We start from the raw sequence: 17514 nt of genomic DNA, 5'->3' as shown, positions 1-17514 counted from the left end.
CGGACGCGCCGGCGTATCGGTGCAACATAGACAAACCACTCAAAACGGTATCTTAAGTCCATGTGATGTCTATGATGCCACGCCCATGAAGGAGAGGCCACGGTGCCTGGCTGAGTTTTGGAATCACGTTACGTTACTCCATACGCATACAAGCACAAGCCGGTACCGGAGAGTTAGGTGCATAATTACAGTGCTTGCAAGACTTTGTAGTTCGCTGTCATTAACATCAGACATTCGGACACAATATGCTGTAAAATGTGGACGACTGATTAGCCTTGACCCGAGGCACCACTGTCACCAGGCAGGTAAGTGCTCACCTTGCTCCTCCCGCCTCTCCACACGGCAAAACCCCTTCGTTGTTGTTTAGGGTTCTTTTTTGACTCGTAATGGTGAAAAAGTTTATCTTCTCAACTTTTTCTGATATTGTTTTTATCCTTCTTCGTTACGGAGCAGGTGCGTTCGAGTCTTTGCTAGCCGAAATTAAAACGCTATCTTTGTGTGAAGTATTTTACAACTAATATGCTTAATATATATATTGTTATTTTTACAAATTAGTGATTTTCATTTACGTAAATATAGTAATAATGTAAACAATTTATCAGAATTATTGGGAAGTATTATTATGCAGATATTTTTTTTTACTCTCTGACAGTGTTAACATTAGTAAATGATCACTTCTACATCTTTCCTAGAAAATCACAATGTCCCGCCCAGTGATAAGCTGTTTTTAGAACAGATCGTGGGTTCCTTTACTGTTCTGTAATACTTAACCTCATTTGAGGGCATAATTTGAGAACCAAGCTACTGTTAATGTCATTGTTATTGCTTTACACTTCCAGAAACCATAAAAAGGGGTTCAAAATGGAGTCACCAGCATTACATAACGATGCTACTTTTTGTGTGTCTGACAGGTCGGCAGACACTTAGTCAGACAGGTACACACAGCGAGTGTAGTTCACAGCAACAGTCAGGCAAGCACAGACACATGTGAGGCATGAGAAAATGAAGAGCATCAGATCTGCTTTATCCCGCTGTGGATTATCAGGCTAAAAATCTGCTGTTTACTGTTATGGCCATCCATCCATCTATCCATTAAACATATGGGGAACGCAAGTGAGCCAGAGCCTATCCCAACTTAGACTTACCATTTACATTACACTTCGAAAATAAGCACCCTCACAGACAATCTTGTTACTTTTATGAGCTCTTTTAAAGAGCAGTGTGAGTCTTAATATTACAGACCTGTGTGTGTTTGTCATTACCTTTATGAAGTCCGAGAGTCTAATGGAGCACTAGCATCTGAGCACCTGTCGTCATAAAACTTTTCCCACGGGAAAGAGGATGACTGTTATTGCCACAAATTTGTTTCATATACACGTACACTTGAACATTTTGTCATTTGAACGGCTTGTCCATTGTACAAGTGAAAAACAAACTATGTTACAATTGCTTTGTGTGTTTTTAGGTCTTGCGTCCCTTCACCAACCAGACACTCTTCTCAACATCCTCATTGTCATTTCACAGGATCATGTTGCATTTGCTGTTTGTCATCCTGATACTGTCATCAAAAGTCCATGGCCAAGGTAGACCATCGGCATCACCGCGTCATGCTAAATTTATAAACAACAGTGATTCATATTACAATTTATAATCAGTGAGTTTGTTTTCTCCCATTCACAAGCAAACTATCAAAGTTTTTGTTTTATGGCCCTTGCCAAGTATTGCCTGCCTCTTTTGAAAGGCTATTGTTGTTTGCTGAGCTGTGTGACCGAGTGCTCATCTAGCTACACACTTTAGACCCAATTTGAACCCTTCAGAGATCCTTGACCCAAACCACACAGGCAAGCAAAAGGGATGTTTTCAGCGCTGGTGGGTCATGGTATCCATAGAAGCACTAAGAACACCGTTCCGTTCATGTTCAATCTTCTCCCTCTTCTTTGTCTCCACCACCCTTTACCCTCATGCTCTATCTATAACTCAACCACGTTACGTACAAAACAGTGACACACTGTCACTCTGTGACGGTACCCTGACATAACCTCTGACCCTCATGGCCCGCCTTAGCATCCCTTCCTGTCTCTTCGCGGGATGGGAGGACAGGACGTGCTTTGACAGAGAACGCGGCAGCTGCAGCGGGGGTTGGACGGAGGGTGGGAAGGCAGAAATATGAAAGATGCTGCTTGTTGGGAAACCCCCTGGTGGAAATCATGCAAATGAAGCAACAAAAGATCATTTTGGGGAAGGAAGTGACATGGGAACAACAGGAGACGTGGAGAAAGTTCCTGAAAGTTCCGCTGGTTTATTTCTGTCATCACACATGTTAAACTCTGGGCAAAGTGCTCAACTAATATCTTGTTGTGGTCTTCCTTATATCTTTGCCAAGGTCGTCTTAAACTGACGGTCCTGTCCGAAGACAGATTGCAGATGAAATGGAAAGAGAGTGACAGTCCCGTTCAAGGCTACAAGGTCCGAGTAAGACCCATCTCAGGTGAGCCTCATTTACAATGGGCAATGTTATGTAGGGAAATGTCCAACGCTGATAAGCGGAAGATACGTATGCCTTGACAAGTAACACATGAGTTTATTACACTTGATGTTTGGACACTATACCTACTTCAATGTAAAGAACATTTTAAAATTGCTTTTCATGTAAGCCAGATGGAGCTAGTGTCAGTCACAAGCACTGGTGGAGGTAGGGTGGAGGGGGCTGCAGGGGCAAGCTGCAGATTACCATAGACAAAGTAGAACATGGATCCCCAATTAATTATGTGATGTTTGTCAAGTTGCAATATTGCTTAGGCGATGCCCTATGTGGTGTCATTCACAATGGCTGATGGAACTCCCCCTCGCCCCCAATCTAATTTGATTTATACATATTCCCCTGTTTATGACTTTGGCACGCTTCCTTTTGGCCATCAACCAGATTATCCTGATTTAACGTTAGGAATGCAAGTTGATCCCTGCAGCCATAACCAAAAATCCTGTGACAACTTGCTGTCTGACCAAAGGAGATATTTCTAGTACCATTTTTTTCATCCTCTTTTTAAAATGGTCAATCAAAGTCATTTTTCAAATCACATGAATTATTCTAAAAATAAAATCATCACTGGCAATTTCTACATCTTGCTGAGTGTCACCAGTAAATAAAGCAGCAATTTAAAACCTAACAAATTTGACAATGCTTTTATTGGACCTACTGTGGACACAAATTCTGCTTTTTATTATATAAATTATAATGTGTTTTTTTTCCCCCAGACGTGCCACAGCCGGAGCTCATGTTGACCACCACAAGAGGGCGAGCAACTGTGGCAGGATTGGACTCAAGTCAGGAGTATGCCCTCCAAGTTCTCATACTTAATGGGACCATGGAGAAACTTCTGGCAAAGCGCCGATTCACCTGTAAGAGATGCACCAAGGTGGTTGGCAGATATTTCAAGGGTTGGGTGACTGGTAAAAGCTCCAAATAGGTCAACGAATCAGTCTTTCATTTGCTTGTTTTATATTCATAGCAAAAAAGTCTTCAAATTGTTAGCAGCGATTACTTTAATGACTACTACTCCGTAAGCAATACATTACAGCTCATTACATCGTATTTACACATTTTGATGACACCGCTCATGTTGTACCCAGCAATGTGGATGGCATGTCAGCTCGAGAACCACGCCACTAGTTGTAGGTTACTGTGTCGAGTCACACATGCCCAGGCAGGCCTCATCACCTCAGCATGAAAATTCGTAACATTAGCTGTCATGCTGGAATGAATGGTGGAAGTCTGGGAGCTTCTTTGCTCCCTACCTTTTGACTCCCTCCTTTGCTTTGTGATTATCTCAAGGCCTGCCAACGGTTTCCCGTTTGAATGTTTCACCCTCAACTGTTTGATCTTGCGTTCAGACCTCAACAGAGCAAACCACTGAAGGCGCAGTTTTTATTAGCTCAATTTAAAAGTGTTTTTATTCAGACACTGTAATAACTCACAAAATGGAGTTACATTCCCAGCCTTAAGGAACCGACTTGTAAAAAGGGCTATTGTCTCAACTAGTGGACAGTCTCCGGGAGGAGGAGATGGTCCGTAATGGCCATAAGAGGAAGCTGTTGCCTGGTGGCTCTGGATCAGGAGACCTGGATGATGGAACGGAGTCTCTGCTGGCTCTGTCTACCGTTCTGTATCCAGACCCCCTAACCACAACTGTTTCCACCATCAATGCAGGTAAATTATTTTGGTATATATGAAGAACACAACGCATACCATTCCTTGAATTTGATGATGGGGGTTCAACTAAATGCAGATAAGATTCAATAGAGAAGTTTCACTGGTCTTTTCGGTAGCTTGTGATCTCAGTACAGTAAACTTCATACCCTGCACTGAAATGTGCAGAAGTACATATTTCTGTAGTCCCAAACTTAAGTTGACCAGTTAGCTTCTTTCTATGGGGGCTCTAGCGCAAACCACTTTTTTTCTTTTAAACCACAATATTTTGTGGTGAATGACCATCGTACCACAGTTACCATTCCCTTCCTTCTCTTTGCCAGAGCCACCCACTGTAGAACCCTCTCTTGCACCCATGGATGAGCCGCAGGACAAGTCCAGCAAAGACAAGAAGAGGAGGAAGAAAGAAAAAGAGCGGGGGCGCGCCAGGGTGGAAATCAAGGATGAGCAGGGAACCGCAGTGGGCAAAGAGGAGAAAGCACACAAGACACCACTTCCAACCCAAACGGTTACAGGTAACCTCTGGTCCTCCTACAGCCACACCTATCAGTTTGGTTGACATTCAAAGCAAGATTCCTCATTTCCCAAACATTGTTGTCTAACCGATAGTATCAGATCTCGCAGGATTAGAACGGCGCGAGATTTCCCGTCATTACAAAAGCTACTCTTCCACTTATGTTCACATTTGCATTTGATCATTCATTTTCTTGCAGTTCATAAAAAGAAAACATTTTTAAAACCAGAAAATGTATATCAGGTATTATTTTACCTTAGAAAATTTGCAAAAATCTCGTCTCGTTCTTGTGGGCGAAAAGAAGAAGAAGCCAGTGTCACGTCCTTAAGATTAATTTAAAGAAGGCTGACATGATATAATGGCTCTTAAAATAAAGGGGCAGAATGTGATGACAGTGTTTACACAACAGGAAAAGATAATGAAAAGCCACGTTGTTCGGCCGCAGGGCACCTGTCGTCACTTTTCAAGGAAACATCCATTTACACGGATGTTTAAGTACACGTCATGCCGACACATGCTACGTGCATCTGGCTTTTTTTTTTTAAGTCTAAAACTATAATGCAGCAGAAAAATAGGAACCTCAAGGTCAAACTGTTGTCTTTTTTCAAGGTCCGAGGAAACCTTTCGAGTGCGGCACCGATGCTGCGGCAGACATTGTGTTTTTGGTGGACGGCTCGTGGAGTATTGGACGCACCAACTTCAGGCGGGTCAGGGACTTCTTGGAGGGACTGATGACACCCTTCCGCATCGGGCCCAACCACATTCAGATTGGTGAGGCTTGATTTCTGTGGGTTAGGTGCAATGTTGTAATGACATACTTTTTGCTTTCATCATCTATCAGCGTGTATTTAATCGCTCGCCAGTTTGAAGCGTGTAAAATTTGCTTCATTTGACGAGCGTCGGCGTTCAGTTTCAAATTCAATCTCGGTTTGTTTGTTTGGATGATGTGGGAAAAAGTTCATTCTGTCAACATGAAGTGTTCCTCATCCAGGCCTCAGCCAATACAGTGGAGACCCACGAACAGAGTGGCAGCTGAACAATTTCACCACCAAAGAACAACTGGTTGAAGCAGTAAGGAATTTCAGATATAAAGGAGGAAACACTTTCACAGGTAGTATCTGGCTTGAATTCTTTTTATACTGTTTACTATTTCTTCAAAAAGTGTTTATTGGCGTGTTCATCTCTAGGTCAAGCGCTGCTCCACGTCATGGAAGAGAACATGAGGGTGGAAGCGGGCGCGAGGTCGGACACACCTTTCTTCCTTGTGCTCTTGACAGATGGTAAATCGCAGGATGACGCTATTGCGGCGGCAAACCGACTCAAGAATGCGGGTGTGGAGATCATCGCTGTAGGTGAGATTTTAATGAGAGAAGCTGGCGTGTTATGAATTGATGCGAAACATATATCGTGTATGCTTGATGGAGTCGTTACATGAATTGCTGACATTTTTGTGGGAAACGGGTCGTGGAGTTTTCTTGGCTTGTAATTGAAAGCAAGGTATAACATGTCATCAAAGCAACACATTTGATGGGTTCTTTCACTCTACTGTGGCTTGTGTTTCTTTTCACATCCCACCTTTCTGTGTGGTCTGATCGACTGGCTTTCATGCAATAATTGGGAAACTTTCTGTTTCAACCATGAGTTGGTATCATACAAAAACGATGCTGCACAAACTTATTCCAGATTTAGGCCCAAAAATATACTTGAGTTTGTATTCTGCCTTTAGGGGTTAAGAATGCCGATGAAGCCGAGTTGAGGCAAGTGGCTTCAGAACCGGTGGATTCGAATGTCTTCAACGTCAACGACTTCCATCTGCTCAGCAAACTGGTGGCCCGATTGGTCCACATCCTGTGCGGGAGAATAGAAGATCGCGGAATTATAAAAAGTAATGTAGCACTCACAACACCAACACAATGAACCCTATTTTTGTTTCGAGCGCAAGTCTTTCACTCGATGCGGAACAAGGGGCATGGCCAGACCGAGCTTTAGCAATTTTGTAGTTTGCCTCCCTCTGCCCCCTTGAGGACCTCAGCGCTACTGATTTACAACTCCAGTCTTGTTTGTGCGTGGGGCATGTAATGGAAAATACTAGAAGTGGCTCGCACCTGAACAAAAATCAAGATTCGCCAGTTTTTACGTCTGAACGTACATGCTCGTATTTAATCACTATCGTGAATACACTCGCTGCAAAAACACAGCCCTCAATGCAGTGCAATGCAGCTAATGCAGATTGTAAATGCAGATTACAGTCTATTTGATTTGACCTTTTCTACACACACCATCGCATCCCTTTTTCTAGAAAGTGAACCGGAACCTACATCAGACCCGACCCTCTCTTACCCGAGTCCCACTGACCTCCGCTTCTCCAACCTGGGCTCCAGAGAAGTGATGCTCCACTGGACCAACCCTGCAAAGCCCGTCCAGCAATTCAGGGTGGTCTACCATAGTGCTGAGAGTCAAAATCCTCAGGAGGTCAGAAACCTTTCATTTGATGAGAACTCCTTCTGTCTTTATGCCAATGTCTACAGTGCTGCAACAATTTTTACGATTGCGTCTCTGACAGAGAGTAATTTTTCTCTCTGACTCCAAGGTGGTGTTGGCTGGCTCACAGTCATCTGTGCTGCTTCAAGGCCTCTCTTCACAGACACTGTATCATGTATCCATTTTTCCTGTGTATGAACAAAGCGTTGGCCTGGCACTCAGGGGAACTGTCACCACAGGTGAGACTTTTGGCCCCCTCCTTAATAAGCTTCCACACACAGTTAACCTCCATCAATGTATGATTTGTTACTGTGTGTTAACCTACATCCAGGTTCTCTGTCCTCACCTCCAATCCTTTCTATCTCTCTTAGTACCACTCTCTATGCCAACCAACCTGGAGGTGACGCCTTCCTCGTACAGCACGCTGCGAGTGAGCTGGGGTGCAGCGCCGGGGGCCACCGAGTACCTGATTCTTTATTCGGCACTCAACCACGGAGAGCCTGATGATGCCAAGGAGGTGAGAACCGGACCTCACTGTTTTTGAAATGTCATTACAAGGTAAATGGCTACAATACTGACACCACTGGGGATGAATTCTTTGTGTATTTTATAATTGTAATAATATTTCAATTTGACTGTAGGAGAAGTTTGGTGCGGAACGGACAATGTTGGAGCTGGCCGGATTGCATCCTGCAACAGACTATTCAGTCACTCTTTATGCTCTCTACGATGAAGATTCCAGCGATCCAGTCACAGCTGTTGCGACCACATGTAAGGCTGCTTCGCATACCCCTTTTTTTTTTTCTAACTCCTTCTACAGTATTACCCCGTCGTCTCTTTGTCACATTGTCCACTGCTTTTTCTATTCTCGCTCTGCCTTACAAAGTTTTCTACTCTGTGCTCTTTCATGCTTTCACTCTTCTGACTGTAAAATCTCTTCAACAAAACTCGAGTGCATTGAAACTGAATACAGGTACGTTGGCTGATTGCGAGGAGGTTTGGTGGAACTGATGAAACCAAAAGCATCATTTTTGTTTGCATCATCTTCTCTCTCCATCCTGTCCTGTTTAGTTCCCCTCCCGCCGCCCGCGAGTGTGAGCTTTCCTGTGGTGACCCACAGTATGCTGAGAGTAAGCTGGGTACCTGGAGCTGTGGATGTCCCCGGGCATAGAATCACTTACAGCACTAACCATGGCAGTGAAGTCAAGCAGGTAAAATCCTTACAATTATTATTTTCTTATTCTTTATCTTTTTGCTGTAGTTTTAATAAACAGTGACACCTAGTTTGCATGGATGGAGTGTCCCGATTTGTGTCTTTATGCTGCACTGGCAGATATCTGATAACAAGCCAATTTTGCACCGTAGTTACGATTTTATTTTCCCAGGTGGAGGTTACCGGGCAGAGCTCTGTGCTGGTACAGAGCCTTTCCTCTCTGTCCAGTTATCTGGTGTCGGTCCAGTCTCGCTACCCACAAGGCCTGTCTGCAGCCCTCACAAGTAACATCACCACATGTAAGACACTTATACCTCTCCCCTACCGTGCAAGTCAATCCATATAGAAAGTAACTTCTATTTTTCTCCCTCACAGTGAAAGTACCCGCTCCTTCAGACTTGAGGGTGACCAATTTTTCCGGTAGTGACATCACCGTACGTTGGGAGGCTGCTGCTGATGATGTCATATCTTACCTCATCAAGTGGATCTCCCTAAGTGGAGGCGACTTGAGACAGGTAGGGCGTTCTGTACAGATTGATCGGACTACTGTAAAGTAAGTTATGTGTTTGTCGTAAAGCTGAAGGTGAGTGGCGAGAGTGAAGGGGTCATCCTGGAAGGGGTGGAGGATGACAAAGAATACCAGATCTCTTTGTCTGCACTGTATGGAGATGGAGCTCAAAGTGAAGCTGTGGCTATACGCTATAGCACACGTGAGTCACTCACAGTTGCTAAATGTTACACACCAAACACATTTTCCTTCATCTCGAGCCTGTTTTTTAATAGTAGCACAAAAGTGCAGAGCAGGTCACTCACAGACACTTCTTCTCTAAAGGTTTGATATTTTCTGCATGGTCAGTGCGTTTTCCACTGCATTACAAATTTTTGCCTTGTTTGCGGCATCTCATTGGTCTTTAACACCGAGTGTCGCTCACGTGAAATGCCGTCAATGGGAATCCTTACGAAGAGTGGCCAGTTGCCTTCAACTATGTTTTTTAAACGGAATCCACTCAGAAAAGTCTTGGTTAACGCTTGATTATTAAGTTATGAAAGTTTAAAAAAAAAAAAAAAACACTAAGTATTGCAAGCAAAGGGCGGAAATGCTGTTATAAGCAACTTGCGATTTATCAAATTATTTATCGCGTTAAATCTACTTCAAAGAGCGTCACAAGAGCAACAAAAGATGATTTAAATTATATACATTTTGAAAGACTGGTGATTCATTGTAAACACTCTTTCAGTGATGAATGAAGAAAGTTTAGGCTTCATTTGGTCATATCTATCTTTACATAGTCATACAAAAGAATATTCTGTGAGCCTGGAAAGATGAGTCAAAATGCTCTAAATCGGCTCAAGAGGTTCTCTCTCTCTTTTTTTTTTTTTTAAATAAGTAGCAATGAAAGAGAACCTGCTCTTTGAATATCATTGCTTCTTTGCTTGCTGTCTCTCCCCCAAAGTGGCTGGTGGGGGTCCGTCCAGCGTGTCCGTCTCCGAGGAGACGCCGGTCAGCATGTTGGTCAGCTGGGTTCCCCCCAATGCTCATGTCTTGCAGTATCGTGTCTCTTACAGTGCACTGACGGGAGCTGAGAACCAGGACAGCTCTGTAAGCGCCACCTTGGCATCAGCGCTTTCTTTAATTGCACAGTGGACCTGAGAGGCACGTTGTTGTGTACAGGTGTTGGTCCCGGGTGGTGAAAAGCGCGTGGTGCTGGACTCGTTAGAGCCAGATACACGATACAGCATCCTGGTCACAGCTGAATACCACAACAAAGAAGGAGGCGGTGGTTCGGCTCAAGGCAAAACCAGTAGGTCAAACACACAATAATGTTTATAGGCAGGATATTTGTACATCTAGTCAAAATTACACTCCTTTGCTGCAGCCAGTCTACGAGTAAGCAGTGTGAGCGTTGTGCGCTCAGACCACTCCAGTATCTGTGTTTCTTGGAGACCGCTGTCAATTGTGGACGGATATCGGATTGTTATTCAATCCGTCAAAGGTGATTTTAGATGGAATTGTTTTGTTTGGTATTTTGCTTCAAAGTCTTCATAAGTGTAGTGAACCCAATTTTCTGACATGCCTCCTGAGTACAGACAAAGTGTCTATGGAGGAAAGAGTGGACGACTTCACCAGCACTCAGTGTTTCACCGGACTACAAGCGGAGACGCTGTACCGCATCAGTGTGCACTCAATTCTGGGACCAGTAGAGGGTGCTGCCGTCTCCATTCTGCATCCAACAGGTCTGAGGTGATCGCACTTAACACCCACCGTAGAGCTTCATGATACTGACACACTTTTTTTGGCCTTTTCATAAGAACCTGTAGTAGCACAGGCATACATTTTAGTTGAAAACATGGAAGTCTTACAGGTTTTACTGCAGTGCCATAAATTATAAGTGAGATTGTCTCACACAATATCCTCAAACGTTCTCATGTTTAGTAATGCATGGCTTTCGGTAGTATGTACCCTTTTGAGTTTCCAGTATATCAAGGCATTATAAGGAAGAAAAATGTGTTGAATAGTCGTAGTTGATGATTGAACATTACTGCATTTTTTTTTCACAGCTCAGGCCCCAGCTAAAATTCCTGTCAATCCTCGGCTATACCCAGTTCATAATGAAGGTGAGCATATGCTGTCAACTTGTTTACATGAATAATTATTGATGGTTTAATCTACGTCCATAAAATAAGTACACATTGATCAACGGCTGCAAATATATTAAGATATGCATTAATACCAACATAAGATACGCATTAATACTGTGAAGGAAAGTAAATCGCCCTCCTTTGTCATAGTTTGTCCCGAAGTCACCATCAGAAACAGCATTGTTAAAGGTAAGACATCACTCCCATAGTAACAAACCACTCTTTGAAAAGAATGTCAACATTTTCACAAAGTCCCACATTTTGCTATACGACGTGTGCATGTCCAGGCTTTGACATGATGGAAGCATTTGGCCTCACTCCAAAAGCCCACTCGTCTGTGGATGGAGTCGCCGCAGAGCCTTTTGTCTTCAACACACTTCCCGCCTACACTTTGTACAGAGACATCCAGCTGACACAAAGCACCAAGTGAGCCACCATCTTCCTCTTCTGTATATCTGCTGTCACTAATGTAGTAGAGCCTCATTTGGTTGAAATTCTCTGTTAGCTAAGAAGTAGCTTTATGTGACTTTGATAGTTTTGACGCTTCCTTTTCATTCAGTGGCTCTTTCCCTCTAGGTTCATCCACCCCGTAGGCTTCTCTCCCGAGCACACCATCAGCATCGCCTTCCGCCTGCTACAGGAAACGCCCAAAGAGCCCTTTACCCTCTGGCAGCTCACAGATAATGACTACCAGCCCAAGATGGGTGTGGTACTGGACCGTGAGTTCTTCATCTTCTCGCTCCCATTTGTAGTCATTCGTCTATCGCACAAGATTCCTCGAGGAACTCTGTCGTCGGCATTACTCGGCAAAATGTCTTGATAGACCTCTGGCTTTGTTGTTTTAATGAGAATGTTAATGTCTCTTTGACAAAATAGAACACATACAATCATTAGCAATGACAATTATTTAGGTTCAATAGGTTTCAGAGGAGTAGCATCCTGAGACATTGTTGTGCCTTTGAACGTGGATGGAAGGTCATTACAGCATTGGAATGACAAATAACTGAGGTTTTTTGAATGCACACATACCAAGTTTGAAAGAATATGTATTGAATTTATGAAATATTGATAGTCCAACTATGCCCTGATATCTTCTCTTTTTGCCCTTTCAAACTAGCTTTGAGCAAACAGCTTGTGTACTTAAGTCTGGATTACAGAGGTGAAGTGCAAGAGTTGACCTTTGACCAGCCGCAGGTCCACAGGCTGTTCTACGGTAGTTTTCATAAGGTGAGCAAATACGACTATACGTTTGTATTTGTTCACTGCAGTTTCTCAAAATGAGTGGGTGAAAGGTCGTTCATTGTAACGCAATGTTGAGTTGATTTGATTTTTTAGAAATGTATTGGATTTCTTCTTCTGTGATCGGCAGGTGCACCTGTCTGTCAGCCAAGTAGGCGTCTCCCTGTCTGTGGATTGCCAGCACGTGGGTGAAAGGCCCGCCCGCCCTCTCGGCAACCTGCCTACGGACGGTTTTGAGATGCTGGGGAAGTTGACGAGGACCAGAGGACCCCAAAGTGGCTCCGCTGCGGTACTTTGACTTTCAATCCAGGCACAACACATGAATCAAATCCACTCCCTCGAATTAATAAGGACATCTGTCACATGTTCAACATTTACTCTGTGTTCCTTGTCACCAGTTCCAACTGCAGTCATTTGAGATTGTGTGTAATACGACGTGGGCTACGGAGGACACCTGCTGTGACCTGCCCGGAGTGGTCAGTCATCTTTCTGTGTTTGCATCAACATAACACTCATTGCTGAGGTGGACTGTACTTGAAACCCCCAAGCAGTCCAGTTCAATCAACCATCAAAGTTTGGTTGACTTATTGATATCTGTTTGCCACAGAGAGACGAGGATAGTTGTCCTCCTCAGCCCTTCTCATGTACCTGCTCCTCCGACATCCCGGGAGCTCCCGGTTCCTCTGGTCCTATGGTATGTCTTTGCCAAAAATTCAATTAAAAGCAGAGAATACAAGGTAGCCAAGTCATTGTATTATTATTTTTTTGCTCCCAGGGCAAGCCTGGTCCTCGTGGTGATAAAGGTGCTAAGGGTGAACAAGGACACAAGGTAAATGTAGTGAGGCACTTTTCATTGAAAACAAATGGAAACATCCCAGAATTACCCCGCCGATAAATTCCTCAAATAATTCCGGGATTTATGTCCCACGAATTCATATTGGTAGCTACATATACCAATGAAATGCGACTATTTACAGAGACATAAGGATTCATATGCATAATGTGATATCTGAATCATTCCTTGAAACACAAAATGTGTTGCAGGGTGAGATGGGTCCTCCTGGAAAACCTGGACTCGAGGGAGCTCTTGGAGCGGTGGGCAGCACAGGGCCTCAAGGAATGGCTGTGCAAGGCAAAGTAGTGAGTAACCTTTCTTGCCATAGGTACCATACCATAGTTACCTGGTACAGTGGTCTGAAGAGACAAACAAGAGCCTAACTAATGAATTGGCCAGAGGATTATATCACGCAATATTTTTAAAATAATAATATTTGGCCGGAGTTTTAAAAGCCAATATGATATTCCTTTTTTTCGTGAAACAGTAAATGTTGTTAAGTAGGTGTAGGCAGGACGTAAAGGACATAGAATGGGTGACAGAACATTATTTTGTGTGAATCACAACCTTCTCCATCCTCTCATATCGCCATTGAGACACAATGTTTAAATATTTAGATGTTAAAGTTAGTATTATTAGTGTTAAAATTGGTTCCCATTTCTGTTGTACTCCCTCTTAATATATTTCAAATGCAACTAAGTCAAACATGATGTTTTTACATGTGAGAAAGGCGTCTTTTGTTTTTATTTTGGAGTTATAGAAGAAATATGATTACGCGTTTGGCTGAAAGAAAACCATCGACCATATTCTTCCTCTTAGGGTCCACCTGGAAAAAGAGGAGAAAAAGGAAATCTTGGAAGAGTTGGACTACAGGTGACATTGCACAGCTGTCTTTATAGATGTTAGTGTCAAGAAGCACCAAACCATCCTTTTGCACTCATGGCTTGGTCTCTGTGGGTTTTTTTTCTGTAGGGTGTACCAGGCCCTCAAGGCCCCAAAGGGGAAATAGGCCCTCCAGGCCCCATGGTGAGATGACGGTACAAAAAAATAGTAAATATTGGGTTCCTGCATGTCCTCATCTTGCTGTCTAACAGGGCATCCGAGGTGCTGAAGGCAACATGGGCCCCCCTGGCCCTACTGGATCAAAGGTAAGATGGAGTCTTATATTGTTAAGAGGATGTGTGGATACATTATGTGTGCATATCATTACCTTGGCATAGAATTAGGGTCAACAATCTTTATCGGTGTTTTCTGATTGATCTTCTCTTACCTTTGTGGCTTTTTTTTTTTTTTTTTTTACTATAGGTGAGTGTTTGTTTTGCCTCAAATAGAGCAAAATCCAAATCTGAAACTATCCAGAGTGTAGTTGCCCTTTTGCCCCTAGTTAGTTGGGATAGGCTTCTGCAACCTTGATAGATTTCTGACTTATTTTTCCTTGCATCCTTAATGCCTTTCTTTATATTATGAGATTTTTTTATGTCCAATGTTTAGATTTCATTGTAGTAATGTTGCATTATTGTACAGGGTTTCCAGGGCATGCCAGGACACCCGGGACCCAGTGGAGAGAGAGGCTACACTGGACCTAACGGCGCTACGGTAGGACCAATGGAACACATAGCAAAAGCTGTCAAAGCTGTCATTGGGTTCATTTATATTCATTCATATATTTTTTTGGGGGGGGGCTTCCAGGGTCTTCCAGGGAGTAAAGGGGAACAAGGACAGAAGGTGAGTTTCAATAGCCCTCTGATGATTTTGATTAGGAAATATTTGCTTGTGTAATACAGTGAGCCCCTACAACGGAGAGAGTGTCTCGAATAATTGGAAACAGGAAACATTTGTTGCCTTTTATAAAGTTCAGAGAGATGTACGTTTGTAAGTAAAAGTCATGTAATACTGTTTTTAACATGTTTTACAGGGCGAACCTCAGTCCATGGCCATGATCTTCCAGCTTGTCACAGAGGCGTGTGAACAGCTTGTTCACAGTATGAACCTCAATTTGAATTATCAAATCCCACCATTTTTCAAAAAGAAAAAAAAAAAAGAGGCTCTGAATTTGCACAAAACCGTGTTCAATTTACCCTGCGGGTTATTTGTGTTGAGTACACATGCATAGATCCACACACAGAAGTGTGAATTACCAGCTTGGTGATAAAGTGCCTCCTCCATGAGGGAAAATAGAATTCCTTTTATGGGCACGCACTTTTTTCTTTACACTCTGGGCTTCCGCTTACCTTGTCGCAACTACATAGTAGCTCCACTGCAGTTGTCATGGTAATGAAAGCTTTACTCATTGGCCCTGCAATGAAGGGAGCAGGGTTAGCAATGAATCATTCTCATGAGGCCGGACCACTCTCAAAGCAATTTACTTTCAGCAAGACTTTCAAGGAATTTGTAAAGTATGGTTTTAGTTTTGATTTTGGGAGTGTTTTGATAAAAAGCCTGTCACTGACATGTTATAAAGGGCACCGGGTAACGGTTCTTCATTAGGGGGAAAATTGCATTATTGTTCTCCTCCTGTTAATTTTGATGATGTTTTTGATTTTTCAACCCATAACCTGATTGTGTTTGACAGAGTTATGGGATAATATTTCTTGAGATGCCTTTTTCTCACATCCAACACAAGCATGGCTTGCTGATTTGAATTTGTGTATATTTGTCAGAGGAGGTGAGGAAGTTGGATTTGTTCATCGATGACATGAGTCGGAAGCCGGTTCCCGCAGAGGAGCCCGAGGGGCCTCCAGGGGAGCCGGGGATACCGGGTGCCAGGGGCCCACCAGGCCCCAGGGGTAACCAGGGGAATATTGGACCTCAAGGGAGACCTGGCAAGCCTGGGTATCCTGGAGAACAAGGTCATTCTCACAAAGATATTAACTTCTTATTCTTGAGTTATTCAGAGTATATGTATGTATTTGCCTGATCAATTGTCTTCTCTACAGGAAGATCAGGGTTGCCAGGAGGAAAAGGTGATGCCGGGACTAATGTTCAAGGACCCCCAGGGGTCAGAGGCCATGCAGGTACATCTTACAATTATTCAAACAAAATAAATATTGTCTCATTCGTTGGGGGATAAAGACTAAGCGAGCAATTCATGCCACCCTAAAAACGTTTCAAATTGCCAATAATAATAGTTTGAACTTTAAATACAGTATAAATATTACAAGCTATGATCCAAAAGCAAGAAGTGTGTTCCATCCACAGGTCCCGTCGGCGAGTCCAAGATTGGCACGCCAGGGCCCAAAGGAGAAAATGGAAAGTCGGGACCTTCGGGGATTCCCGGCGCTCCTGGTCAGCCGGGCGAGATCGGACCTTCCGGAGCGTGTGACAGCAGTGGAGGCTGCCACAGATTTTCTCAGCAAACGGGTTAGCATTTATACTCCAGCAACAGCAGTTGCAACCTCCATATCTGTCTTCTACACCAGTTATCCTCTTTCGAGGCAAGGCTGAGATGGCTTACATTTATTACTACTTTTTTTTTTTCCCTTTATGTCTGTGTAGTTTACACCAAATTTCACTTGTGAGTCGTGGTGACATTGTGTCTGCGTCTGTGTGTGTTCCTTTCCAGAAGACAATTATTTCGGCTACCAGCCTTGAGTGAAAGTTTGAAATATCAAGTGGTGATGACGTCACAACAGTACACCTGTTTACATTGACAATGCTTCTGGAGTTCAGTGCATGCCAGTATTGCGCTCCTGAGCATCAGTCATAGGAGAAAGCCAAAAAGAAGAAGGAAGAGGAGCACTTGCCTGTGATGTCACACTGGTCTAAGGAACCAGCAAGCACGAGTGTTATTGTTTTGATAAGGATTCGAGTCTTCAGCAACCACTTCACCAAGATCTTTCTGCTTGGAACCCTTAGGTGCTGTTTTATAAGCCAATTTCGCACTGATACAATTTTTAATTATTTTATTAGTTATGCACTGTCTTGTAGTTTAGCCCATATGTCTTACATTTCGTTTCCATTCTAACCTGAACTGCCTCAAAAACAATGTTACTGCATAATCCATGGTGTAAGGTTTATATTATGATCCATGGCACAGATGACTGTGAGAATTTTGTGTATGATATGTATATTGTTAATTATATTGAGTGTATACAGTTATTTGTGTTATTTGTGTTTTTTTGGGTAAGTTTTTTGCTGATATTAAACTTTAAATCAGCCATTGTCTGCATTGTCATTTCATTCTCTTTGGTTTAGAGTGCGTGCGTGCGACATTTGAACAGTTAAAAAAAAATCGTTATACATAAAATATTGCACGCCAAACGCTTTTGGTTGGAAGCGCAAATACGTATTTCCAAATAATAGGGATTATTGACGTTGGTGATAGGGTTTTCGCTGTTTTGACCGCAACTAATTATAAGTCTATATAGCTAACAAAATTTTGAAAA

The 17514-nt window shown here is 43.0% G+C and overlaps 1 protein-coding gene across 2 annotated transcripts; it reads left to right on the top strand.

The window, feature by feature from the left end:
• Positions 1-92: 92 nt before the first annotated feature.
• Positions 93-17288, top strand: col20a1 (collagen type XX alpha 1 chain). 2 transcript variants are annotated; one of them, XM_088360219.1, is made up of 42 exons: positions 93-305; positions 1525-1583; positions 2384-2488; positions 3256-3399; positions 4040-4207; positions 4531-4722; positions 5331-5492; positions 5713-5832; positions 5909-6073; positions 6448-6606; positions 7021-7193; positions 7312-7441; positions 7574-7719; positions 7844-7973; positions 8274-8413; positions 8588-8714; positions 8791-8930; positions 8993-9125; positions 9870-10015; positions 10088-10217; positions 10293-10409; positions 10504-10650; positions 10975-11031; positions 11206-11244; positions 11343-11481; positions 11632-11774; positions 12173-12282; positions 12425-12583; positions 12693-12770; positions 12902-12988; positions 13070-13123; positions 13339-13434; positions 13949-14002; positions 14102-14155; positions 14224-14277; positions 14654-14725; positions 14819-14854; positions 15045-15111; positions 15790-15978; positions 16066-16143; positions 16328-16489; positions 16692-17288. In XM_088360219.1, exons 2-42 carry the CDS (start codon positions 1529-1531, stop codon positions 16718-16720), a joined length of 4686 nt encoding a protein of 1561 aa, XP_088216345.1. In that variant the 5' UTR covers positions 93-305; positions 1525-1528; the 3' UTR covers positions 16721-17288. The 2 variants fall into 2 exon arrangements, with proteins under 2 accessions (XP_088216345.1, XP_088216336.1); XM_088360210.1 differs by having other exon boundaries at positions 1466-1583.
• The last annotated feature ends 226 nt before the right edge of the window (positions 17289-17514 follow it).

Source organism: Syngnathus floridae, chromosome 2 (assembly GCF_059516105.1).
Source record: "Syngnathus floridae isolate MCC-2025c chromosome 2, RoL_Sflo_1.0, whole genome shotgun sequence".
Taxonomy (NCBI): Eukaryota; Metazoa; Chordata; class Actinopteri; order Syngnathiformes; family Syngnathidae; genus Syngnathus; species Syngnathus floridae.
This window is presented reverse-complemented; position numbering and strand designations above follow the sequence as displayed.